Source organism: Ursus arctos, unplaced genomic scaffold, assembly GCF_023065955.2.
Source record: "Ursus arctos isolate Adak ecotype North America unplaced genomic scaffold, UrsArc2.0 scaffold_16, whole genome shotgun sequence".
Classification (NCBI taxonomy): domain Eukaryota; kingdom Metazoa; phylum Chordata; class Mammalia; order Carnivora; family Ursidae; genus Ursus; species Ursus arctos.
This window is the reverse complement of record NW_026622830.1, coordinates 44,624,339-44,651,329: the sequence shown is the minus strand read 5'-3', so window position 1 is coordinate 44,651,329 and position 26,991 is coordinate 44,624,339. Positions and strand designations below refer to the sequence as shown.

At 36.3% G+C, this 26,991-nt stretch overlaps 1 protein-coding gene across 2 annotated transcripts in view; it reads right to left on the bottom strand.

The window, feature by feature from the left end:
• XRN2 (5'-3' exoribonuclease 2) overlaps positions 1-26,991 on the bottom strand; it is an 82,461-nt gene that overhangs the window by 14,660 nt on the left and 40,810 nt on the right. For both annotated transcript variants that reach the window (XM_026487477.4, XM_057312710.1), the window contains exons 17-27: positions 26,801-26,936; positions 25,433-25,540; positions 25,254-25,343; positions 24,509-24,581; positions 18,563-18,646; positions 17,180-17,277; positions 16,264-16,343; positions 14,988-15,044; positions 6,982-7,050; positions 6,753-6,884; positions 5,639-5,766 (exon numbers count right to left, since the gene is read on the bottom strand). In XM_026487477.4, the coding sequence (XP_026343262.1) occupies positions 5,639-5,766; positions 6,753-6,884; positions 6,982-7,050; positions 14,988-15,044; positions 16,264-16,343; positions 17,180-17,277; positions 18,563-18,646; positions 24,509-24,581; positions 25,254-25,343; positions 25,433-25,540; positions 26,801-26,936 (1,055 nt within the window). The remainder of the gene's footprint in view (positions 1-5,638; positions 5,767-6,752; positions 6,885-6,981; positions 7,051-14,987; positions 15,045-16,263; positions 16,344-17,179; positions 17,278-18,562; positions 18,647-24,508; positions 24,582-25,253; positions 25,344-25,432; positions 25,541-26,800; positions 26,937-26,991) is intronic.

Genomic DNA, 26,991 nt, shown 5'->3' with positions numbered 1-26,991 from the left:
AATCTGCTTCTAAATAATCCATGAGTATATTAGAAAACAAAATGGAGGGGTGCCTGGGTGGCTGTTGTTAAGCTTCTGCCTTAGGCTCAGGGCGTGATCCCAGGGTCCTGGGATTGAGCCCCACATCGGGCTCCCTGCTGGGCGGGAAGCCTGCTTCTCCCTCTCCTGATCCCCCTGCTTGTGTTCCCTCTCTCGCTGTGTCTATCAAATAAATAAACAAATAAAAATCTTAAAAAAAAAAAAAAGAAATCAAAGTCATAAACTAATTTCTCATAGTACACAGATAAAAATACCCCACATACTGACACACAGAAGGTAGTGGCATATAAAAAGGAACGCTATTATCACACTGAATTAGGTTTATTCCAGTAATGCCAGGTTGGTTTAACCACATAACAGAAGGAAAGAAAAACAAAACACTATTACCATCTCAACAGATAGAGGAAACGCATTTGATAAAACTTAATACCCACTAGAAACAAGAAACAGAAGGAAACTTCCCCAGTGTTTCTTATCTAAAAGAAAAAAACCTACAGCAACCTTTTTTTTTTTTTTTTTATTAAAGATTTTATTTATTTGACAGAGAGACAGCCACCCAGAGAGGAAACACAAGCAGGGGGGAGTGTGAGAGGAAGAAGCAGGCTCCCAGCAGAGGAGCCTGATGTGGGGCTCGATCCCAGAACGCCGGGATCATGCCCTGAGCCGAAGGCAGACGCTTAACAACTGCACCACCCAGGTGCCCCTATAGCAAACTTCTTATTTAATGGTGAAGTATTACAAGTTTTCTCCTTAAGACTAGGAATGAAACAAGCATGTCCACCATCACCCTTCTATCCAATCACATCAGAGGTCCTAGTCAGTGCAATAAAGCAAAAGAAGACCAAAGGGCATTAGAGTCAGAAAGTCAATAAACAAAACTGTCATCACTTGCAAGATGACATGGCTATGTAGGCAAAAAGTTCAGAACACACAAACTTTCAGAATAAATGAATTTAGTAAGGCTGTTAGATACAAAGTCAATATGAAAAAATCTATTTCTACATACAAGAAAGCAACTGGAAAATGACATTTAAAATACTACTTAAAAACATCAACACACATCAAATATCGATGAATATTTTTGTCCTCAATTTTTTATTGTGATAATTTCAAGACTTAAGAAAAGCTACAAGAAAAGCACAAAGAATTCCCACATGCTCTTCACCCACAGTCCCCAAATGTCGGCATAAACCTCTGTTCCTCACATGGCACCAATTAAAGCGAAAATGCAAGCTATCAAGTGGAAAAAGGAAAGGAAAAGGTACTTTCAATTAAAAAAAAAAATCTCATAACCAGCATTCTTTTGTAGAACCCCTAAGAGACAACCCAATAGAAAAATGGACGTAAGGCTCAAACAGGCACACCACAAAAAAATGTTAAAGGATCAATAAACATGAAAAAAGCTCAATCAGAGCATCAAGAAAATGTTAATTAAATGTCAGCAGGAGACCACTACCCATCCAGTAGAATGGCTAGAAGTGTAAAGACTGACAATACCAAGGGTTGGTGAGAATGTGGAGCAACTGGACCTTCCCTGTACTGCTAAAGGAATGTGAATTGGTATAAACTGAATTTAACTTGGGAAATGCGTCTGGCACTTCTATTCACAAAAGCTGAATATGCCCACAACCCTAGCCTTGCAGTTCTACTACTGATAGATACATACCTACCCGTCAGAGATGTTTACTTATGTGTGCCCAAAGACACATGAATTTCACAGCAGTACTACTCCAAAAGCCCAAACTGGGAACCAACGCAGACACAACTCCAATGAGAGAAATGATGACATAGTCACTGATGGAGCAGGGGAAGCGTGAGAATGAGTGAACTACTACTGCTGCAGCAACAATGCGGATAAATCTCAGAAACAAAATATCAAACAAAAGAGGTTAAATTTTCAAAAAGGTCAATCGTGTTAAGAGTCCATTAAACAAACAGATGAAACAAATCAATGACACTGAGGTCAGGAGAGTAATTACCTTTAATGGGCTGGAGTGGCACCTGGGAAAGAACATAATGGGGAGCTTCCGGGGACTGGTCACTTTCTACTTTTTGGTCAGAGTAGTGGTTACATGAATGTGTTCATTTCATAAAAATTAATTAAACTTTACACTTATGACTCAGAACTTTATATATGCTGCATTTTAATAAAAAGTATATGTGAAAATACATGTATAATAATCAAATTTTCAAAAATTGCACATAGGAATATAATGAAAGAAACTACTGCTTTATTGCAGGACTGTGGGACTATGGGTGTTTATGTTTTATTATCTGCCATGTTTTATTTAATTAACATGTACTACAGTTAAAATCCATTTAAAATGTCACTAAAAATATGGAGGGAAAAAAAAATCAGCTTTCCCACTCTCATAACCAGTTCCCATTTACACTCCCAGAATTTTGTACCAGTTATTCTAAGCTTAATACCACCTGACTTTTGCCGTATACTTCAAACTCTTTTTTTCTCAGCCCAAAGTATCCCAAATTCCCATCTGTAGGCTCAATTTGAATAGCACATTCTTGCTGTTTTTTTCCCATAAACTTTCATTCCTACCATTCCCATCCCCTTTGGAAGTCCCAGCACTAATGCTCAGGTGGCTCAATGTTTACAAGTCACCACACAGAGATGGACACATTTCTTGCTCTAAGTCAATCCCTACTTTACAAAACGTATTTCCTATTTTTTAATGATGTAAATTAAAACAGAAACTCTGACTGGAATAGATAGATTCTAATTAAAGTCACTCATATGACCTGTAACAGCAAATGAGTTACTCAAGGCAATAAAAAGGGAGAGGTGACCCCACTATTTGAAATAAAATGCACAGATACTGATTAAGAGTTGACTGTTTACAAAAAAGACAAACTAAGAATTATAAAATTACAGGCCGTGAAAGACATGAAATTCTTTTTTTTTTAAAGATTTTATTTATTGGACAGAGAAAGACACAGCGAGAGAAGGAACACCAGTGGCAGGGGTGGGGGGGGCGAGAGGGAGAAGCAGGCTTCCCACTGAGCAGGGAGCCTGATACGAGGCTCGATCCCAGGACCCTGAGATCATGACCTGAGCCGAAGGCAGACGCTTAACAACTGAGCCACCCAGTCACCCCACCCAGTCACCCCAAGACATGAAATTCTTTACCTCTGGTGTGACCTTGATAAATAAAAGACCTTCCTGACTTCCTTCTTACTCTTAGTGTTGGAGACGGATCCTGCAGGAGGGAAGGGGATCTAAGAATGAGGCACTTGGATTTACATGAATGCCACATTGAGTGAGTGATTTTCTGTGAAGGCAGTCCGTGGTTTTTACAGATTCTCATATGGGCCTATGATTCCCTAAAAGATCTAGGGAACATTTCCCAAAGTGTGGTATACATACCACAAACTGTACATAAGATCAATTTCTGGAGATTGTGAACAACACTTATCTTCATAGTTAAGTATTCTTATGTATATTTGAAAAAATACAACAAGCACATCAAACTCATAACATCATATACTTTTGATATAATCTTATGTTTAAAATAAATCAATTTAAGTGGAAAACAAAGATTTTAAGTAGCTGTCTGGGTGATAATCTGGATAGATTATGGTGGCAGCAGGCCCAGTGACTGGGCCTTAGGAAATATGAAATGGAAGGAGAACACATGCTTTTTTCACCTTTGCTGCTCAAACCTCTTTCCAAATTTCTCAAAGTTTATTCAATGCAACAACCTCAGAAAAGCCTCATAACCATCATCTTGAGAAATACTAGCTAACCTAAGCCACAGAGATAATACTTGGTTCTAGCATCTTCATCTCAATTTTTTTTCTTCCTATTTGGAAGCTGTGATACCATTATGGATAGAAGTACATATGGATAGAAGTATGGTGAAGAGCCATAAAAAAGGAACTGATAAGGAATGTGTCAATAAACAGCTAGCTTTATCAATAAGCTGGATATACTTTCATCATTTACTAGTAAAATATCAGGGTATAGGTAGCTCTTTCAAAGTGATTAGACTCTTCTGTTGTATGTGGCATGGCTTGATATTATATATATGGAAATACTGAGAAATGTTATTTGCCAAATCTTGGGGGAAAAGCAGCTAAGTAAACTACTGCACCAAGCAGATCCCCATAAGGCCCATTAAACCGTGCCCTTTCTGTGTTTCACTAAATAGAATAAAACTGCTGAACTCCATAGTTTTCGTGGAGTCTTAATAATGCTCCATTCAATGTCATAAAGCCACAGAGAGAAAAAGAGAGACAGACAGAGAAAATACACTGAAAAGAGAGGGCTCTGAGAGAGAATGAGACTTTCAGAGCCCATTTCCTCCTGGGTACTATACCAGGAAAATCTGGGGTGGACTTCAGGTAAAAAAAAAAAAGGGGGGGGAGTTGTAACTTAATTAGCATGAAAACAGTGGTAGCCGCATAGGATAAATACTTCCCAACAATCTTCACATTAATCTGGTATTTCTTTGACAACTACAACTTTGGTTCAAAAAGATTTCTCAGAGCAGCCCCCTCTGTTTTTGTTAATTTAATTTGCATGAAATATTTCCAAAAATCAGAAGGAAACTTAATAAAATAACACTCAGATTTAACAAATGTTTGGCATCTTGCCACAGTCACGTGTCGTGTCTCCCCCAATGCCATGCTTCCTGGTTTGGTCCAGGAATGAAGAAGCAAAGGCTTTAGGAAGAAGATGGTTTTGGAACCTGGCACATGACTTGAACACAGCCATAGAGCTCAAAAAATAACAAAATGGGGACACAATTGAAAATTAATACAAAATCTATGAGAAGTCTAACATTTAATTTTTTTCTTCTCCTTTTCCACTGTAAAACAAATGTCATGTAATTATTTTCAATGGGTAACATTTCTGACCCACTTTTTTTTTTTTTTTTTTTTAAGATTTTATTTATTTGACAGAGAGAGACACAGCGAGAGAGGAAACGCAAGCAGGGGGAGTGGGAGAGGGAGAAGCAGGCTTCCCTGCTGAGCAGGGAGCCCGATGCGGGGCTCGATCCCAAGATCCAGGAATCATGTCCTGAGCCGAAGGCAGATGCTTAACGACCGAGCCACCCAGATGCCCCTTCTGAACCACTTCTATCCACAAAACAGGTTACAAGGGGTCAGGGAAAGGCCAAGATTTTCACAGAACCACAGAGTTAAAGGAGTATTCCTACCTAAAGCAATGCCTGGCTTTATCTTAAGTAGTCCTGAGCTACAATGTGCATCACGAAAGGGATACTACTGTCTTTGAACTGATTAAGAGGTTGCAATTCCTCATCTACTGCACCTGATTTAATTGCCCCAATACTTGTATTAATGGAATAAATAGCAGTTCACTCCACACACCTCCTTCTGCATATGTTCACTGTAGATTTATAGATGAAAATAAGAAATCCAATTCACATTATTCAATTAACTATATACAGCCAAGATAAAAGTATCTGAAAGACTTTACATTCACTTACAATTCTTCTAAATTATGTTTTTAAGTCCACTATCTCTGCCCTGATAAATCATTTTAGCAATGAGATTAGAAACCAACCTTTGTTGTAATATTTAATTTAGCATGTCAAATAATCAATTTGTAAAAACTTACTTGACATAAGTTTTGGAATCTGGGCTTGTCCTCTCAACAGCGGCCTATATAAGTTCCCCTGATACGTTGCAGGTGGTGGTGCAGGGTTGCCGTAAACGCCAGCCCCCGAGCCTCTTGGCATAACATGGCTGTAAAAGAGCCCCACCAACAGAAAAAAATTTATAGACAGATCTATCACATGACAGCTGATATAAATTAAATAAATGCTAGTAGTTGTCTCTTTACTACTAGATCTGATTAAGATAATATAAACTTCAAAGATTTATGATTAACAAAATTGAAAACAGTGCCAATGTAAGGGTGATAGCGTATGTTCGTTTGCCAAAGATTCTTTACTGATAATTATTTAAGTATTAATTAATTACTTCATGTAAAGAGTGAGTCTACTTTTCTTTTTTGTATATTTCAGTTTTGCCCTCAAGGACCCATGCTGTTGCTGTCACTATATATACTTCTGCTCTATACCTTGCTGTTTTCAATTCTATTAAACATTTCCCTATATTTTTCATAGTCTTCATAATTATAGTATGTATACTTATAGAGTACTTTACCACAGTGATGTCTCCTATTAAACCATTCCTCTCATTTAGTACTACTATTATTGATAACAATGCACTACAGATTTGGGCATATAACTTTATGCTCCTCTAAAATTATATTCTCAAGATAAATTCCAAGAAGTAGGAATATGGATCAAAGTTAAGAGTTATCTTCATGTACTGATCATATATTGTATTATGTACTTGTTATGTATTATGTGTCATATATTGTAAAGTACTGATTAACACTTTAAACAAGATTCTGCCATATATTAATTCAGCTAAAACTCTCTTGAAAGTAAAGAGAATGTTTTATTCCTTTGAAAGATCTGTCAGAAAGATAGGAAAACCTTTTAACAGAAGATAACAGAATTCTCAAACACATTAAGCATAAACCACAGAAACAGAAGTGAATTTTAAAAATGAAGAGCACAAGAGTATCAAAATCATTAAAATATTTGCCAAATAGTTTCATTTAATGGTCTCGTAAGTATTTGTAACATAAATTCTGACTTAATGCTTGTGAATGATTCAGAAAAAGCAAAACATACAAAGGATAGCAACCTACCACTCACCCCAAAGTCCTGAATGCAGCCTGATCCAGGTGGACAGGCCGCCGGTCCCGATTAAAGCCAAGCTGGGGCTTCCACTGCCGCCCATTGCTGGACTTTTCCCAGTCACTAGGTTTCAGTACTGGTGCTGGTTTTCTGACCATTTGAAAATACAGTATTTAGTATTGAGATAAGCATTGTGCATACAAAATAAAACTAGATAGTTCATATTTTATAGCCACATTATTGTTACCTTGCTCCTGGAAGCATTACAGCTTTAAAAATGTAGTCTTCAGCAAACTGTGGGTCTTTAAAATTAATACTAGAAGAGAGCAACATACAATTTAATGACTTTATTATATTACCTTGGCTCAATTATTATGTAAACTGAGGTACTTTTCATGTTTAAAAAAAATAACTAAAATTCAAGTCTTCTCCAAAAATTATTTTATTCAATAATTTCACCAAATAGCTAAATATCTTTTTCACCAAACTGCTGCTAATTCCTAGTACACAGCCTTCATGTAACTTTCTCTGTGGGAAAAGCCATGCTTTAGCTAACAGTGGGTGATCAGAGAGAAGCAACAGAAACTGCTTCAAATCTCAAGAAATTCCAACAGGATACTGGAGACAGATGGAAGAGGTTTAAAGAACAAAAAAGAAAAAAAAAAAAAACTTTCATTTTGTTTAGTGTGGGGCAAAGACTTACCCTCCAGCATCTTAGGGAAAATTAGTTGTTCTTGAAAGAAAGAAAAGATGCAAACACACTTGCAAAATCAGAAAGTGAATACAAATAATCTATGGGGAAAAACATTAAATTTCCCAGTTGGAGCTCTGTATCGTGCTCTCTTTGTTTCTCTTATATCAGGAACAGTCACAATTTGAAAACTTCACAAAGGCTCATTTTATTTTATAAGTCTGTACACTCAGACTGTTGAGTATAACCTGGATCAAGCTTCCTTTCTGGTGGGGTTTGTGTGTCCCAAAGGCTGGTAGGTATTTAAGTTTTCCTTCTGATATAGCAATGCCTCTTCTACAACTCTGGATCTGTACCAGGTTTCTACCTAAAGATGCTCACAGCATTTGTATTAACGCTAAAAAACTAAAACCTAAGTGTATGATTAATAGTGGATTGGTTAAAGAAACTATGGTTCTCCCTAAAAACGGAATCCTCAATTGACATTTCAAAAAATTTAGTAATAGAATACCTACTGACATGAGGAAAATACATACACAACAGACTAGACATATATTCATCAAAAAGTTATCAGTGAAATTCTTTGTAACATTGTCTCCTTTCCTTCTTTGTGCTTTTTAAATATTTTCTGAAATTCCTCCATGATTACAGTTGAAAAGTTTAATTCAAGAAGGTTTTATTGAACTGGTTAACATTTTAGATAGCTAATTTTTTCTCTTCAAATACTGCCACTTTAAATTATTAGGGCCTATTTTCATTGCACTGGGATTTAACTATATATTTTAAGTACACAAAAATAACTTCACTTATAATAAAAATGCAGATCCCAAGAGCAGCTGAACAATACTTCATTTACTGAATCCATTCCTCCTATATCTCACTCTTCACTGGCAACCATCTTTATCTCAAATCTCTACTAGGCAAAGTGGCTTAGGGCAGTGTTTACAGGTTTAATAGGGTGACAGAGAAAATGGCAGTTAAGTACAGGGGTTCGTTAGGGCCTTCCAGATACAAAGTAAAGAGAGAAATCAGTAATAAAGCAAGACTTGGAACTAGAACGTCTCAAAGCAGTTATCTTTGTGTCAGCAGGGCTTTTCAGCAGTTTACCAAACAAACTTTAAGAGTTCCCACGGCATACACAGTTTCAGGGTGGACATGGGGGTACAAATGCTAGCCAGGCATCAAGCTTGCCTCCCCTTCTGATAAAGGAAATAGGAAATATTTAATAACATTGGCATAAGCAAGTGGAAAAGACAACAATAGACACAGAAAAGACGCTAAGTCAAAGCATGTGTGTGCACATCTTTCCACACATCTTTGTGAACGTGGGATAAAAGCATATGTGTATGGGGGAGAAAGAAGATTCTTTCACCTGGGCCCAAGGAAAACATAATCCAAGAGGCCATGATATAAAGTGGGACAGGACTGGTTACAGAATGGGAGAGGAAATAAATGTAACCAAGACATGGAAAGGGGTTCCAGGACCAAGGAATAGCTCAGTTTAATTGGAGTAGCCTTCTCAATGTGGATCTGGGAGAGAAGTAAGCCCTATAAAAATGATCTGAGTGTTTACAACCTCAACTCTCCCAAGGAAGATACATAACTAGTCCCATTCTAAAGGAGTAGGACACAAACCGACTGGTTATATGCAATGAATGCTTTAAGTTCTCCGGTCTTTTTAAAAATTTATTTATTTATTTAAAAGATTTTATTTATTTATTTGAGAGAGAGCGCGCACAAGAGGAGGGAGGGTTAGGGGGACAAGCAGACTCCCCGCCGAGCAGGGAGCCCAATGTGGGACCCAATCCTGGGACTCTGGGATTGTGACCTGAGCAGAAGGCAGACCGCTCCACTGACTGAGCCACCCAAACACCCAGGCTTTTTTTTTTTTTTTTCCTTTTTCTTTTTTTAAATTTAAGTGGAGTTGGGTGTGGAGTTGGGTGTGGAGCCCAAACACAGGAGCTGAACTCACGACCCTGAGATGAAGATCCCAGGCTAGATCAAGAGTTGGGTCGCTCAACCGAGCCACCCAAGCACCCCAAGTTCTCAAGCCTTAACTCCCAAGTGGGACCTCGGTTGAGAAGAGCTAGATCGGAGCAAGCAAGTTTGTGAATACAAGTGGGCAGGAACACAGGCTGGTTGAACTGGGTTAATGTCATTGAGGGCCTGTTCTGACCACAATGTGAAATCGCTTCAGGCAGTCAGTGAAGGAGTAAACAAGATCAAGAATGCAATTCAAAAAGAACCTCCTGGCAGCAGTGTGTAAGAGAATAGAGGGAGAGAACCAAAAGAAGATCATCAATACAATCTAGGTAAGGGCCTTCAATATGCGCTGGAGGTGGGAATGCTGGGCAGGCAAAAGAAATGGCAGGGCTGGATTGGACTAAAGATCACATTCAGATGAGGGCTTGAGATGAAGATCTGCAAGTCATATACAGAAAGATGGAAACTAAATGAAGGAAACAGCTAAGGTAACGAGTTCCCAGGCAGAAGAGATAATCTCTCCTGAAGGACAATGGTTGCAAGAGACATAATAAGACAGCTGAAACCAGTGTTTGAGAAAACAAACCCATTTATTTATGAAATATGTGCAGTTTACTGTCAATTGTTCCTCAATGAAACTGCTTTAAAAATTCCATATTCGTGCTCATGTTCTAAAGGGAAAAATTTTCCACGAAAATAGGAAAAAAATCTCCAACACCTCCCCTACTTACCACCCTCAGAACCCAAACTCAACAGAGTGATCTATATACTTCTTCATAGGGAAAAACCATTAGACAGAAAAGGAGCATCTAAAAATAAGTTTGGAGGTCCCTACTGAAGGGACAAGCGATACTATTTTTGATCTCAAAGATTAAAGCATTCTTTTCCCTTGGATCTTTGAGAACAATTTGAAGACTTATTCTCTCCTAAAACGAGTTAAGCTTTCACTGGCTGAGAGGTTTTCTTAGTAATTTGTTCCCAAAAATATATACTAAGAACTATTATATTTTTAGAAAATAAAGAACAAAAGAAAAGCACAACTCATTTGTACTTTTCCAACGTGAAACACCAGCCACAACTTAAACAAACCTCTCCAAAAAATGAAACACATAAACCAGGCAAGAGCCCGTTAATCAAAGTCCCAGAGGGGAATCTACTGATCTACTGAGAGCCAAGCTTTCAAAGTTCCTTCATTTTTTTCAGGTTTATGTAATTAAAATTCTTATAAACAGAGAAACTAAAATAAAAGAAATTATGTTATTATAATAAAATATATAAATAAAATAGAAATAATAAAGAAGAAAAACGGATTACTCTTTGACAAATTTCTACCACCAGAAACAAAACAGCTTAACTGTGGACTGCGTCAGGGGAGGGAAAGCAGTAACACTGAGATAAGACAAAAGCACCTTCAGAGAGGAAATGAGTTAACAGAACAGCTTACAGATTCAACAGGTGGCCCCTCTGAGGTAAGAGAACTGTGTTTAGATGTATACTGCTTCATCTAGCTTCATCTAACTCTGTAAATGCAAGCATTTTTCACTTCTTTCAGGTGGCACGGCGCTGACTTACGCTCCTATCTACCAGACTAGCCCACCCAGGACTAGCATAATGGGCCTTTCCCTTGGTAGGGAACTTCCCTATTATTTTAATCACCTAACTGTCATCATAAACACACCAAGGACAAAATATAAAAACTGTAAACCTAAGCATGGTTGAAAATAACAAAACTGAGCAGTGCTTTTATTTGTATTACAAGTAGCACTTCAGACACCATTAGTAAGAAGAAAATACTATAGCAAAGTCTCCACAGAAAAGGAATGGAATGTACAACACCTCTTTCCAACTCAATTCACTTTAAGACTTATCCTTAGAAATGCTATTTTAAGTACTATTACTGTTTAAGTGCTAGCACACTTCACAAAGATAGCAGAAAACTCCAAATATCAAGTTACATATTTTTACTCTACCTTTCCCTGATACATTCCTTAATTAATGCTAAATCAGCATACCAATGCAAACTGTTCTTGTAAGAAAAACTTCATGATTCATATACTTGACATTTTAAAGCACTTTAAGACTTTATAGGACTTAATATGTCTTCTGACATTCTATCAGAAGACGTTAACCAGGCAGTGGAAATTAAACCCTCCCAAGAGCTTTCCCCATCAAGTCTGTCACTGACTGTATGTATTCCACTTCCTCTAGGCTTCTGATTTCAAGTTACCTGCTTGCCAACCATGAGTCTTACAGAAACGGTTACATTAAAAATTCACATTTTTAAAAAACCTCCTTGAAGAGATAAAACATTCTACCCCTTGCCTGATTCATACAAAGTCTGAGAAACCCTCCTCTGAAGGAGTAAGGGCTCCTGGAAGACTGGCAAATACTAGGCTTTGACACTATGAACACCTGGGCTTTTACACAGGTTTAGAACTATGCCAGGTGCTATGAGAAAAAAACCAAAAACCAAAAAGAAACAAACCCCCAAAAAACAAAAAAAACAAAAACCCAACAAAAAACTCTCAAAACTTCACAATGCTGATAAAAAAACATATAAGATTATATAAATTCCAGATTATATTTCAGAAGAGAAGAAAAGCTATGAAAGATAGGCTACAAAGGCACTAACATTCCAAACAAGGGAAGGAAGGTACAGAGGTCAATGGGATACAGATGGGAAGAGCCTGGGTCGAAGGAGGAGGCAGGTGTCCTTGAGGAACTGTGGGGATTCAGGCACAGAGCTATGGCTCTGCCAAACGATGACAGGCCTTGAAAAAGCAAAGAAGTGTAATTCCACTGACACTACAGACCAAAGATTTCTGAGGAGTGGTAGTGTTTAACAAAGATAATCCTCATAGTGTGTGCCAGCAGATTCAGGGGGAAGATGGAATCAAATAAATTAGCTGGGAGATAATTACAGTAATTCAGGAGAAGAAACTACAAAATGAAGGGGTTAAAAAAAAAAACCCACTACAAAACAGGCTCACTGGGAAGAGCCAGATATGAAAAACAACTAGGAAAAAGAACCCAAGTGTAGATACAGAGATTAAAGTAGAATGAGAAGCCAAAGCATATAGTGTAAGAGAGCAGGATATAAGTCTGGGCAACAGGACGGTTAAGGACAGAAAGGGGAGATCAGCAAGGAGCACTGGACAAAGAAGTCTGGAACACTGAGTCTGAGGTAAAACAAAGGTGGGGTGGGTGGGTGTGTGTGTGTGTGTGTGTCTATTCCTCCAGATGAATAGAAAATTGTGCCGCTGCAGTGGGAAGATAACTTCTCTTTAATTTTAAAATCATATGAGGTTTTAGATAAAGTTTTTAAAAAAGATTTTATTTATTTATTTGAGGGCAGGGAAGAGAACAAGCAGGGGAAGGGGCAGACGGAGGAGAGAAGCAGACTCCCTGCTGAGCAGGGAGCCCAACATGACCCGAGCTGAAGGCAGATGCTTAACTGACTGAGCCACCCAGGCACCCCTATATTTAAAGTTAACAAACAATTAGTCTGAAAATTTTACGTCTAAGCAAATTACAATGGTGAAGAGCGGGATGAGGAAAAATAAGGGAGGTGTAGCTCTGTTCTATTCAAAGGTAGGCTACTAATATGGTGACCGATTTATGGAATCAGAATTGGAAAAAAACCATCTAGGTCACAGCTGACTGTATTTTTCTAAGAGTCCTTCTAGGAACTGAAACACTTCAATAACCTCTATTATATGCCTTTTTAACACTTCAGATAAGACCAATGTGATGGGAAAAACCCACCTAAACTCAACTTGAAGAAACAACTTCTCAAATATGGGATGGAATACTAGGTGCATCCAAACAGAGAAGGGGAAAAAATGACGGGAGTCAAAATAGAAATAACCAGCAACTGGCACCAGAACCTGCATTCTCAGATTTTCATTTATAAAGCAAACACAACACTGGGATGAAAAACAGGCCCCAGACACACAAAAATTGCAGTAAACTGGATCAACCTCATTCCCCTCAGAGGAAACAATGAAAATTAGCTTATAAGGTAAACGTTAACGTGGTCTTTCATAAATCTCCAGGCAATTAAATCAATTTTATTATGAAGTTATTTTCAACATATATCTGAATATGCACCTATATCTGGGATTTGTCTTATAAGTTTAAAAATCTTATGAACACAATGGATACCAAATAATACCAAAAGCCTCTTCAGGCTCAGAACCAACCAGCCAACAATAACACTACCATACAAACAGAAGCTAGAGGATTTGTCAATTTTGTAATTCTTCCTTTGGACAAGTCTATCCTAATTAGAAAGTTAAGTAGAATTAACTACTTCTAGAGGGCTGGGCAGAAAGGCTCCTGAAAACATGCAGAAAAACTAAGGAGCACAAGCAAGCACGTGACAATCCAAAGACAGAACCCAGTGGGATTAACTGGCCTGAAGCACCGCTGCAAGGCAGAGACCCCACGGGTTAATACAGTGTCCACACTGGATCTGCCTGAACCAGACTGTTCGTGATGGGTGCAAGAGCTTGGCTCACAATTCTAAACCCTACCCTTCACAGAAGAGCTAAAAGACAAAGAGCCAGAACAAATTACATGTAAAGATAAATTAAAAATGTGTGGAAAGATAAATAAAAGCAACTACTCTAGAAATATTTCCCAAATTCATGACAGTTTTCTTTAAAAAAATGCCCTCCTAAAGTGGCAGTTGCTATCTAAATCCGTTAAGGATAGGAAAATGAACCTGCTTACACTTTACAATGATAAATCTAAATAAAACCTAAAATACTTCCCAAGAGTAACAGAAATAGTAAGAATGACTGGGAACGAAGGATTCAGTAAGTCTTCCCAAGCAGACTTTTACAAAATCTTTGAACTACTAGGATGTGTTTGCCTTAGTTTTGCCTGAAGACTAAAGAAAATGGTAACATAAATCCTGCCATCAAGATTAATAATTACATAGAGGAATTAAGCAAATGAGTAGTAATGTGTTGGTTTTTATTCTAAACAGTCACATTATATTTTACATATACAGAACGCTGTCAGCATGCAAGAAATGAAATAAAAGTACATTTTCCAGGTAGCAGAAATTAGCTCTTGATATAGTTTTAGTTTATAATAATTGTTGGTAAACATTTCCAGAAATTCATTCTATCTCAACCAAAATAAAGTATGTAATAGTTTTGTTTTTGAACTCTGCAGGGTCACACCTGTAAATATAATTAAAATAATCTGTTATACCACAAAGAAGCTGTGTGGGCCTCTGGGGTGAAGAGGTCTGTTTGCTCCTACGTAGTAAACCACTCCTAGGAACCCCTACTTTCTACCTCCCACTTTCCTAATCCGGGAAGAATTAGAGGTTGTCAGGGGAAACCAGAAAGCAGAGAGGCAAGCTTGTTAAATCAGTAACCTTAACAATATACATAATTTAAAGTCAAGAGGCTCTGTTCTGAGGTCTGCAACACAGGGACTCTCCAATCCCAAAGCACTGGTGGAATAATAGCTGCCATTTCCTTGTGATTCAGATGCCTTCTTCAACTTATATGCAAGTTCAGAGCTGTGTTTTGGTCAAACGACATGAATTTTGGAAGACTTACCTGATTGCAGTGTTCTGTGTCAGATCCCGTAACATGGGGACAGGAGAACATACTATTCTAAAGAGAAAGAAGAGAGTAAGTTGTAACCTTCTGGATAAGTGGAATTAAGATGTTGCTTTAGGAAAGAGAAATCATTAAAATGTACCAATAAAAATGACATAACCAATTACATCTTTAAAAAAGGACCCTGTCTTCCTTGTTTGTAATCTCCTTAACAGAAAACTATTACAGGCAAACGGCTCATATCAGAATGTGTAAAGCATACAAACGAACCAAAAAGGGGCACAGGGGAACAAATAACCGAACAGAAGAATAGAACAGGTACTTGATAAATGAGGAAAACCAAATGGTTAACAAATATACCATATGGCATTCAATTTCATTAGTAATCAAAGAAATGCAACTGTAAGCCACAAGGTGCCAATAAACATCCACTAAACTGACAAAAATTAAGGTCATGAAAATCAATTCCAAGGGTTTGCAAGAATGTAGAGCAGTAAGATCTCTCACAAACTGCCACTGAGATTACAAAATAGTGTATTCACTTTGGAAAAACCACCCAATATTATCTACAAAAGAGGAAGACAAAATTGACCAGCAATTCCCAAACTCTTATCTCAGAATCCCTTTAAAACATTCCTAAAAATCAAGGACCTCAAAGATCTTCTGGTTATATTGGTTATGTCTATAAATATTTGCCTATTAAAAATCAAAACTAAGAAATACCTAAAATACTAATTTAAAGATAACAGTAATAAACCTATTACATGTTAACATAAATAATATTTTTTATGAAAAACTATTTTACAAAGCAAAAAAAAAGAGAAGTGTCATTGTCTTACATTTTTGAAAATTTCTTTAATATCTGGCTTAATATCTATCTTAATAGCTGGATTCTCTTATCTGCTTCTGATTCAATCTCTTGAGATAGCTATCACACTACTTTCAGCTTCTGGAAAACTCCACTGTATACTCAAGAGAGAAAGAGAATGAGAAAAGCAAATAATATCATAGCATCTTAGTATTATTATGAAAATAGCTTTGACCTCATGGATCTCCTGTAAGGGCTTTAGGGACCCCCAGGACTCCCTGCACATAGTGACACAGCTAGTAGGCTGAAGAGCTGGGCTCTGACCCCAAGTATTTTTTATAGTCCAGCAGGTTTTCTGTTGTTTTGTTTTCTCGCTATTACTAGAAGATAAAACATTAAGGCAACAAGGAAAAAATGCTAGCTAAACTTTCTCAGTCACCGCAATGTGCACAAATGAATGCTTACCGATCTGGAAGAACAGCTTCTTCATCCAAAGAAAATTTTCCTTGAATCCCATGACATAATTCAGGCGGTACATCCACCGGCTGTGGAAAAATGCATTCCTGATCATATACCCAAAAGAATGGAAACAGGGACTCACACATATGTATGTACACCAATGATCATAGTAACATTATTCTTAAAAGCCAGGAGGAGGAAACAACCCAAGTTTCCATCAACAGATGAATGGATAAAGAAAATGCGGTGTATACACACTATGGTCATAAAAGGAAGGAAGCCCTGATACATGCTACAACGAAGATGAACCTTGAAAACATCATGCTAAGTAAAATAAGTCAGACCAAGAGGACAAACATTGTAGGAATCCATTTATTCCATTTACAAAGAACAGGAAAATTCAGAGACAGAAAGTAGAAGACAGGCTACCAGAAGTAAGGGGAGAGGAGAATAGAGATGTAAGGGATACCCAGTTTCTGTATGGGAAGATAAGTAAGTTCTGCAAGTGGATAGTGGTGATGGTTTCACAACACTATACACAGATTTAATGCCACAAAATTATACACTTTTAAAATGGTTTTTAAAGATTAAAATGGTACACTTGTTTCTATTTTTTTTTAAAGATTTTATTTATTTTTGAGAAAGAGAGAGAGAGAGAGAACGCACGCACGCACACGTGTGTGAGCTGGGAGAAGGCACAGCAGGAGAAGCAGACTCCCCGCTGAGCAGGCAGCCCAATGTGGAAATAGATCCCAGGACCCTGGGATCATGACCTCAGCTGAAGGCAAATGCTTAACTGACTGAGCCACCCAGGCGCCCCACTTGTTTCTATTTTATCAAAATTTAACAAATGTATTTCTGATGAATTAACCAAATAATTACACTGTCTAAAAGCACTTCATGATGGAAAAAGAGACCGTACCTCTGTGGAACCTGTCTGGTAGAGTTCTAAAATGAAGTCATGGAGTGGGTGATGTTTCCCCACAAATAAGACGTCACCTCCAAGACTGTTTCTTTTAGCTGGGGGGAAAATTAGGAAAGAATAAAGATCAAACAATTACATCTGCAAGAGCAACTTTAATGAGAATAAAATAAAAAGGAACATCTAAATTTTAAAAACTTAAGTATAAGGTCTACAAAAAATAATTTCAAAGTGACAGACCTAAATGTGTGAGGTCTCTGTAGAAGAAAAACAAGTTTGACAACAGAGTTTCAAAGATCAATGACTATCAGAAAAAATTATCACTAAAACATATCTGAATATAGCACTGTAAGGGACAAAGTAATTTACATAGAACTCAATTTCTTACTGTAAGAAATATCTAACCATTTCCTGAGCAAACCCAGACAAATTATACCATGTGGTAACAAAGACTATTCTAAGGATGGCTGGCTGACAGAGAAATTATTTCTATAGGTTTATTATAGTGGTGTTAAATACATTTTCCAACAGAGTCTAGCTTTGCAATTTCCCAATACTTTTAACTGTATTTTAAATGCCACTCTTTGTACAAAATAACATTTCAGGTTAGCAATCTAAGAGTAAAATCCCTCTGTTTCAATGTAACTTTTTAAACAAAGTTACTGTTATTTAGAGGGGATGAAGGGAAGAAGGGAGATGGAGGAAATTAATACACTCCCAGCAGGAAAAACACTTTTGTGTATACATGTCATGTAAGAATCAAAAAGCCAAGGGGCAGGCACTGGGTGGCTGAGTTGGTTAAGCGGCCGGCTCTGCATTTCAGCTCAAGTCATGATCTCAGGGTCCTGGGACTGAGTCCCATGTTGGGCTCCCCACTCAAGACAGAGCCTGCTTGAGGATTCTCTCTCTCCCTCCTCCCCTCCCCCTGCTCATGCATGCTTGTGCTATCTCTTTAAAATAAATCAATCAATCTTAAAAAAAAAAAAAAAAGAATCAGAAAGTCAAAGGATATTCTTGAAATGCTGTTTTGTTTTTTTTTTTTAAGCAGGCTCCATGGCATGGAGGCCAATGCAGATTTGAACTCACAACGGCTGAGACCAAAACCTGAGCTGAGATCAAGAGTCAGATGTTTAACTCACTGAGCCACCCAGGCACCCCTTAAAGTGTTGCTTTTTAGTAAATCTAACAAACACTTGTAAGCTAAAAAAAACTGTATTTCTATTCAATTTGGATAATACATTTTAAGAAACAAAGTTGACTTTTCTTATGAAGAAGTAAAAACCAATGGTTTATGCCCCCTTTATGTGCAATTTGACAAATGGAAATGTAAAGTATGTATGCTACAGACTCAATTTTGAGACCAAGTGGAAGTATAGTTCTTACTCTCTTCTGGAGTGAGGTCTGGATATACCTCTTCTAGAGCAGCTCGCAGCCTTCGCTCATCCACAAAAGGCAACAGAGCAACACCTGGGGAAAAAAATGCACACCAACCACCCAGCTATTAGGATCACCCAAATTCCACTTATTACTGGTCCAAATAAACATTTCTAGTAGAATATCCCTGTTAACATAAAAACACTTTGGAACTGAACTCTATTTATTCAAATCTCAGATGCAAATACTTTCCGTGTGTTCAGAGAAGAAAGAAGTTTCATTTATTTTCCATCCTTAAGATGGCTCATATGAAAAACCATGTTTGCAGAATATCAACTCCGTGATGATAAAATTTTTCAATTAAATGAACAAGTAGCCACCTGGACACCAGTCTATGTTCTCGTGCCTTACTTACGAGGATGACCTTGGGCAAGCCAGTTAATCTGCAAGAGTTTGAGCTTGTCCTTTCATCTTTCTAGGACTTGGTTTTTAACTAAAATATTCAGGTCTGTTCAATGTGAATAAATACACGGAATGTCTTCTAGCTCTAAAACTGCACAGTATTCTGTTTTTTTTACATTTTAAAAACCTAATAACTAATTTAGATACATAAAGTTTTAAAGGACTGGCTTATGTAATTTTGGGGGCTGGGTAGGATCACAGCTGTTCATATTCAGGCTGAAAACTGTCTTGTGGAATGTGCTGAAATTAAAGTAATTGTTTTATTTCAACCCACGTTCATAATTTTCAAAGCAGCATACCAGTAATACAGTATCTATTTCTAGAAAAATATATGAAGTTATTGAACCATATGTATATGTTGTGCTGTATACAGTATAGTCTTTTGACAAAAAAAAAAGTAAAATAGCAAAGAGAAATGCTAAATAGAGCTAAATAATTTTGAAACTACTGCAAATCAAAACTGCCATACTTATGATTATTCCCTTTAAAATGATGAGAAATGTAAAGTTCCCAAAGTTGTCATTAATTATTTAGCTATCATATTTTCAAAGTTTAGAAACAGGTTTAATTTCATTACCTAGAAGGAAAATATGCACTTTTTAAAGTTAAAAAGAAACTAAGTTCTAGTGTGAATTGTGAAGGGCCTAAAAAGTGATTTCAAGAATATTAATATCTATCAACTGAGTTAGGCTATTTCATCTACTGGTAAACATTTTACATGGAAAAAAATGTAGGGAGTTGTTCAAGTTTAGTCATACATTTAGATCTAAACAAATTATCAGAAAGACTTTCCTACAATATCAACTCCAAAAGCCAGCTCCCACTGGGAAGCAACTTGCAGTGCTAATGACAGCAATAAGGTTACTAAGCAACAAATCAGCCCTACTGGGCAAGATAGGAAGAAATGCCTTATACCCAGATGTGATAAAGTTAGTGCTTGAGTGAGAGGATAGTAAAAATGACATTAGCAGCTAATTTCTCCTGAGCACTCATTTATTATGTTAACATGCATTAGCTCAACAACACAAGTAACCTAAGTAGTGGTAACATTTAGGTAAATACATAGTGGTCACACTCTCTGGGTCCAGACCTTAGTTGAGCCACTGTGTGACTTCAATCAAATGACTTAAAATACTCTGTTCATATATAAAATATGTAGCATATTTTATGAGTATACTATATTCCTCTTATATATATTAATATAAAAACACAACATTGCAAGGGTTCAATAAATGTCGAAAACATATCCAGATATATTTTAGCTGCTACCATTTTAAGATACACTCAACTTAGGTGAGAAGTATTACCATTACTTTCAACAATTTTTAAAGACATGGGGGAATAACTATAACTCCTCAGAGTACTAAATTTGACCTCGAAAAAGCTGTGTTCTTGTTACAGTCAAACAAATGAAAATACATAAAATATAAAAATATAAAGAACCTTGAAGAAGAAAAACAGAGCTGGAGGACTCCCACCATTTGATTGCAAAACTTATTAAAGCTACAATAATTAAAACAGTTTGGTACTGGCATAAGGACAGGCATATTGCGCAGTGGAATAGAGAGCCCATAAATTAGCCCTCAGATATGCAGTCAAATGATTTTCAATAAGGGTGCCAAGACTGTTCAATGGGGAAAGAGCAGTCTTTTCAACAAATGGAGCTGGGAAAATGGGATATCCATAGCAAAAGAATGAAGTTGGACCCTAACCTTACACCCTACACAAAAGTTAACTCAAAATGGATCAAAGACCTAAATGTTAAGAGCTAAAACTATAAAATTCTTAAAAGACAACAGGGAGGAAGCTTCATGACACTGGATTTGGCAATGACTTCTTGCATATGACACCAAAAACACAGGCAATGACAAAACAGTCCAACAAAAATTGAACTTCCATCATAATTAAAAACTTTTGTGCATCAAAGGACACTATCAAACAAAATAAAAAGACAATCACAAAATGGAAGAAAATAAATGCAAAATCATATATAAAAGACTGGTGTTCAAAATATATAAAGTATTCCTACAATACAACAACAAAAACCCAATTCAAAAATGAGCAAAAAACTTGAATAGACAGTTCTCCAAAGACACAGAAATAGCAAATAACACATGAAAAACTGATCAACATCACCAATCATTAGGGAAATACAAATCAAAAGCATAGTGAGATACTGCTTCATACCTATTAGGATGGCTATTATAAAAAAATCAAAAAACAAACCAAAAAACCCCAGAAAATAGACACAAATAAATGGAAAAGATATTACATGTTTATGGATTGGAAAAATACTGTTAAAATGTCCATATTACCCTAAGCAATCTATAGATTCAGTGCAATCCCTATCAAAATACCACTGGCATTTACCACAGAACTAGAACAAGAAATCCTAAAATTTGTATGAAACTACAAAAGACACCAAATTGCCAAAGCAATCTTGAGAAAGAACAAAGATGGAGGTCTCGCACTCCCTGACTTCAAACCATACTACAAAGCCACAGCAATCAAAACAGTATGGTACCGAAACGAAAACAGACATACAGATTAACGGAATAAAACAGAGAGCCCAGAAAAAAACCCACGTATATATATACGGTCAATTAATCTATGACAAAGGAGGCAAGAATACACAACAGGAAAAGAGTCTTTTCAAGAAATGGTGTGAGGAAAACTGGAAACCTACATTCAGAACAGTAAAACTAGACCATTTTCTTGAACCATATGCACAAATAAACTCAAAATGAATTATAGACTTGGATGTAAGACCTGAAACTATAAAACTCCTAGAAGAAACGGTAGGCAGTAAGCTCTTTGACATCAGCCTCAACAATATATTTTTTTTGGACCAGTTTCTTCAGGCAAGGGCAACAAAAGCTAAAATAAACAAATGGGATTACATCAGACCAAGAAGCTTTTGTTTCAGCAAATGAAACAATCAACAAAATGGAAAGGCAACGTACTGACTGGGAGAAGGTATTTGCAAATCACACATCCGATAAGAGATTGATATCCAAACTATATAAAAAAACTTCCACCACTTAATACCAAAAAAAATCCAATTAAAAAATGGGTAGAGGATTTGAACATTTTTTCCAAAGAAGACATCCAGATGGCCAACAGATACATGAAAAGATGCTCAACATCACTAATTATCAGGGAAATGCAAATCAAAATCACAATGGGATATCATCTCACATATTTAAGACTGGCTATTATCAAGGGGTGCCTGAGTGGCTCAGCCTTAGTTAAGCGTCTGCCTTCGGCTCAGGTCATGATCCCAGGGTCCTGGGATCGGGCCCCACATTGGGCTCTCTGCTAGCCGGGAAGCGTGCTTCTCCCTCTCACACTCCCCTTGCTTGTGTTCCCTCTCTCGTTGTCTCTGTCAAATAAATAAATAAAATCTTAAAAAAAAAAAAAAAAGATTGGCCATTATCAAAAAGAAAAACAAAAACAAGGTTTGTGAGGATGTTGAGGAAAGGGAACCCTCATACACAGTGGTGCAGCCACAATGAGGAACAGTATGGACATTTCTCAAAAAGTTAAAAATAGAAACACCATACAATCCAGCAATTCCACGTCTAAGTATTTATCCAAAGAAAAGAAAAATATTAACCTTCAGAGATAAATGCACCCATATGTCCCCTGCAGCACTATTTACAACAGCCAAGATATGGAACCAACCCAAGTGTCCATCAACAGACAAACAGATAAAGATGTGTGTACACACACACACACACACACACACACAATGAAATATTACTCAGCCATAAAAAAAGAAAGCTTACTGTTTCCAACAACATCAGTCAACCTACAGGGTATTACGCTAAGTGAAACAAGTCCTGACAGAGAAAGACAACTACCATATGATTTCACTTACATGCAGAATCTAAGAAAACAAATGAACAAACAAAACAAAACAAAACAAAACAGGAACAGACTCACAGATAAGGAAACAAACTGCTGGTTACCAGAGGGGGAAGAGGTTGAGGGGATACGCAACTAGGTGAAGTGGATTGAGAGGTACAAAATTCCAGTTATAAAATAAGTCAGTTGTGGAGATGTAATATACAGCATAGGGACTACAGTCAATAATACTGTAGTAACTTTGTATGGTGATAGAAGGTAATTAGACTTATCATGGGGATCACTTCATAACGTATAAACGTATCAAATCATCATGATGTACACCTGAAACAGGATATGGTATGTCAATTATACTTCAACTAAAAATACATAAATACATAAAAGCCATTTACTGAATTTAAAAAGTAACAAATGTTGGCAAGGATGTGAAGAAAGTGTAACCATTGTGCCTTGCCCCACTTTTCCTCTGGATGATTTATACTACAATGATATATATAGAAAGCAAGACATCTGCATGTTTACATATTTATTTATTTATTTATTTATTTATCACTTACATAAATACACTTACAAATACTTATATTTTTACTTTACTACCCCCTTAGCCCTCTTCCTCTAATCAAAATATCCTCCACAAAGCAGCTTAAAAACAACCTAAGACTCCAACCCACTTACATGTAACAAAATATGATCATAGAGCACAACCCTGCTAACCTCAATCAGTGGGCTGCATTTCCCATTATCATTCCATTAAAGTAATATGAAATTTCCTTTACTACATAAACCAAAAGTCAACCTTAAATCTCATAAAATGATTTTCAATTTGTAAATTATTATTTAACCCCCCGTCTCACAATTCTCTGAGTCATGTTACTGGTCATCTATCTGCACCACAGGAAATAACCAGACAAAGTAAAAACACGGTTTTACCAAATGAAATTATCTTAGAAAAATATACGGTGAAAGAAAAAGTTAAAGTGATTTGCTGAAAGGGGCTTTGTAATGAAATAATAGTTGACTTACTGTGTGAGAGACTTCTCTATTGTGTTTTACATTCAGTCATCATCACACATTTGCTGAGTGGTAAACAGCATGTTAAATTTAGTAGTAATTTAAAATTGACATTCTTACAAAACTGTAAACAGAAGGAATGAGAAAAATCACAGCTAAATAAATAGGAAATAAGCTTTAATGATTACTGTCAAGTATTTAAAACTAAATTTCTAATACATTTTTTATTTTCAAATTTCAATGGAGTATAAGTGAATCTCCACATAAATGCCATCATGTTTCTGTATTTCTCAGCAACCTTACAAGGTGTCAATGAACTATTAACTGGAAGCAAGTCCCAAGTCCCATTACTTACTCACAAAAAAGACAAAAGAATGATCTGTTTCGACTTAATTTATGGTTTATCAGAATGTTACTATTAATCATTGCTAATGCCAGGATGGATAGAAAAAAATAAAATTTTGACATGTAATTCTTAAAATATTTATCTTTCACAGAAATTCTTTCATCACCTAAATCATGTTTGCTTACAGTTCACCAAACTTTTGTTTTAACAAAAAGGAATAATGTCTAAAACTTTTGTTTTAACAAAAAGGAATAATGTCTAAATTTTACCTTGCCATGCATATTTCTTCCCATTCAAATCAATAGCAAAATCTTCAGGATAGAAGTCAATTATACTAGAATCCTATGTCAAGGAGACAAATAAAGGTTCAGAATAAAAGTCACACAAGTCTGAGTTATAAAGAATTTGACACTTCTTTCATTCGTGTTGTCAGGCCTGATGAGAAAATAAGGTTTCATTCCTTTAAAAAAATGTTAAGACCATCAGGTCATTAATCCCAAAAGTAAAACAAAATTAACACTTTTATTTAAAAAAAAAAAAGGCATTATTAGATAGGAATTTTAGAACTGAAAACTGTGGACCCAAGACAGTCAATGAAGAGTTTACTGACTCTAATCCTTCCTACTTCTTGCCTGGCTTTCCTTCTTCCTATCTGGCACACAAAATAAGCTCAGCGATGATTTTAGGTAGGCCAGTCTGAACTGTGGTAGCCACCACGCATGGTTGGAATAAATAAAAATAATGACTTAGAGGTAGGCTGAGAACAAAGTAACTGTTTTAAGAATTGCTCCCAAACACAACTTAATTTCTTTATATACCGTGTAGGGCTCTCATAGCCAAGGAAAGTAGGGGGTAAAAAAAAGGTGAAAAATATACATAAGAACTCAGTACTTTTACTTTGTTTTTGGACTTCACTATTTTAGCTATGAGATGCAAAAGCAACTGTGACTAATGTTAGTGAAATGGATGACAAAAACCCAGTTACCAACACACTCAAAATACTAAGACACTAACGGGATCACTCATGAGCTTCCGCCATGATGGAGGTAGAAAATTACCACTCGCAGCTGGAAAAACTCCCATTAGTTGTTCCAATGGTTTAAACTGCAAGAAAGAAAAAGTTTAAGATAAGACACAATTTTTATCTAAGCCAAAATTCTATGAATTTTATGAATCTAAATAATTAAGCTTACTGGTTTAGTGCCCTTCTCAAAATCAGATGGCATGTCTGCAATACCTTCAAAGTCTGAAGCAAATGGTGCATAATGGAATGGATAATACCACTTCCAGGAAGCACAGCCCTAGAACCATAACAAACAAAAAAACAACAAAAACAAAAATCTACGTTCAATACGGACACAGAAAAGCAAACAAAAATTAGAGTATTAGCCTATAATATTCCATTTATAAAATACATGACTTCCAGTGTACATTTCATATATTAATTTTTTCCCATGAGCCCTAACAGTTGTTTTGATTAACTGAACTTTTACTTTTTATCAATGGCTCCCTGATTTAAAAACTATTGCAAAACGTCTTTAAATCAGTAGTTAATACCAAACTTTGTTAAGTACAATTTGTAAAATACAATTTGGTGAAGATTTTTACCCTTAAAATGTTCTTGGTTATATTTCTTTCCAATTTTACAGCTGCCATCACCAAATCAAATGAAGAGCCGTGGTAATTGGCACTTACTTAGCATATAGATGGGTAAGGGACATCACTGGAACAGTGACTAAATAAAACTTCCAAAAGTTTCATTTTATAATTCCCTATTATATTTTCATTATGACAACCTTCTCTTTATTATAAAAATACTTAAGTAAACCCATCAAAAAGAAAACAGTAAGTTTTACTGACAGAAAGGGAACTCCTACGCCTAGTGAATTAAAATCCTGAGAATAAAAGTAAAACATGAACTTACTATTATACTGTTGATAATGCATTAAATTACTTTCCACTTAATGACAAACTTCATCTTTTCCCAGATCACACCAAATTTAACTTGCTGTGCTCTCAGAGAATGAAACCAGATATCAACTACTAGTGTTACAATCCCCTATATGTCTATCTAATCTCTCACCAATCTGACATCTCAATTATCAAAAGCTTTAAGTCAGATACAAATTACTCCAATTAGAATGCACTTCATGTAACATCACTAACATTACGCAGAGGAAATGGTATCATTCAAATGCCTTTCAAAATCTTACTAGTATTTTCTAGGTTTTCTCCTTTGTTCATTTAGTGACCGTCTATTAATTATTTTTTACTTCCAATTAAAAAACCACCATACTTTAATTATGTTAAAGACAAAGTACACTCAACCCACACTATTTGATGCTGAAATTCTTAAGCACAACAAAAATTATTTTTATTTACACGTGAGAAGCGTCAAAGGCTTTACAAACAAATATTATTTAAGGTAGTGAATTTCTAAACAGGAAGTTTTAAAAAAAATGAATCTGGATTTAATTTCATAATATAACTCAATAATACGCAGAAATTATGATCTTCTTAGAATGATTAGCTAGGTTTAGAGGAAAGTATTCTCTCTGTACCTGGTAATAATATCGAAGAACCCAGCAGAGCCCCTCAACATAAGACTGTACAACTTTACGACGGAATTTCTCATCAGCTGCATCAACGTCAAATTTGTTCTTGTAGTACCGCTGCTTCCAACCAGCTTCCCATAGCCTAAAATCCAGGCAAAGCCAGTTCATGTTGAATTAATACTTTCCATAATTGTCCA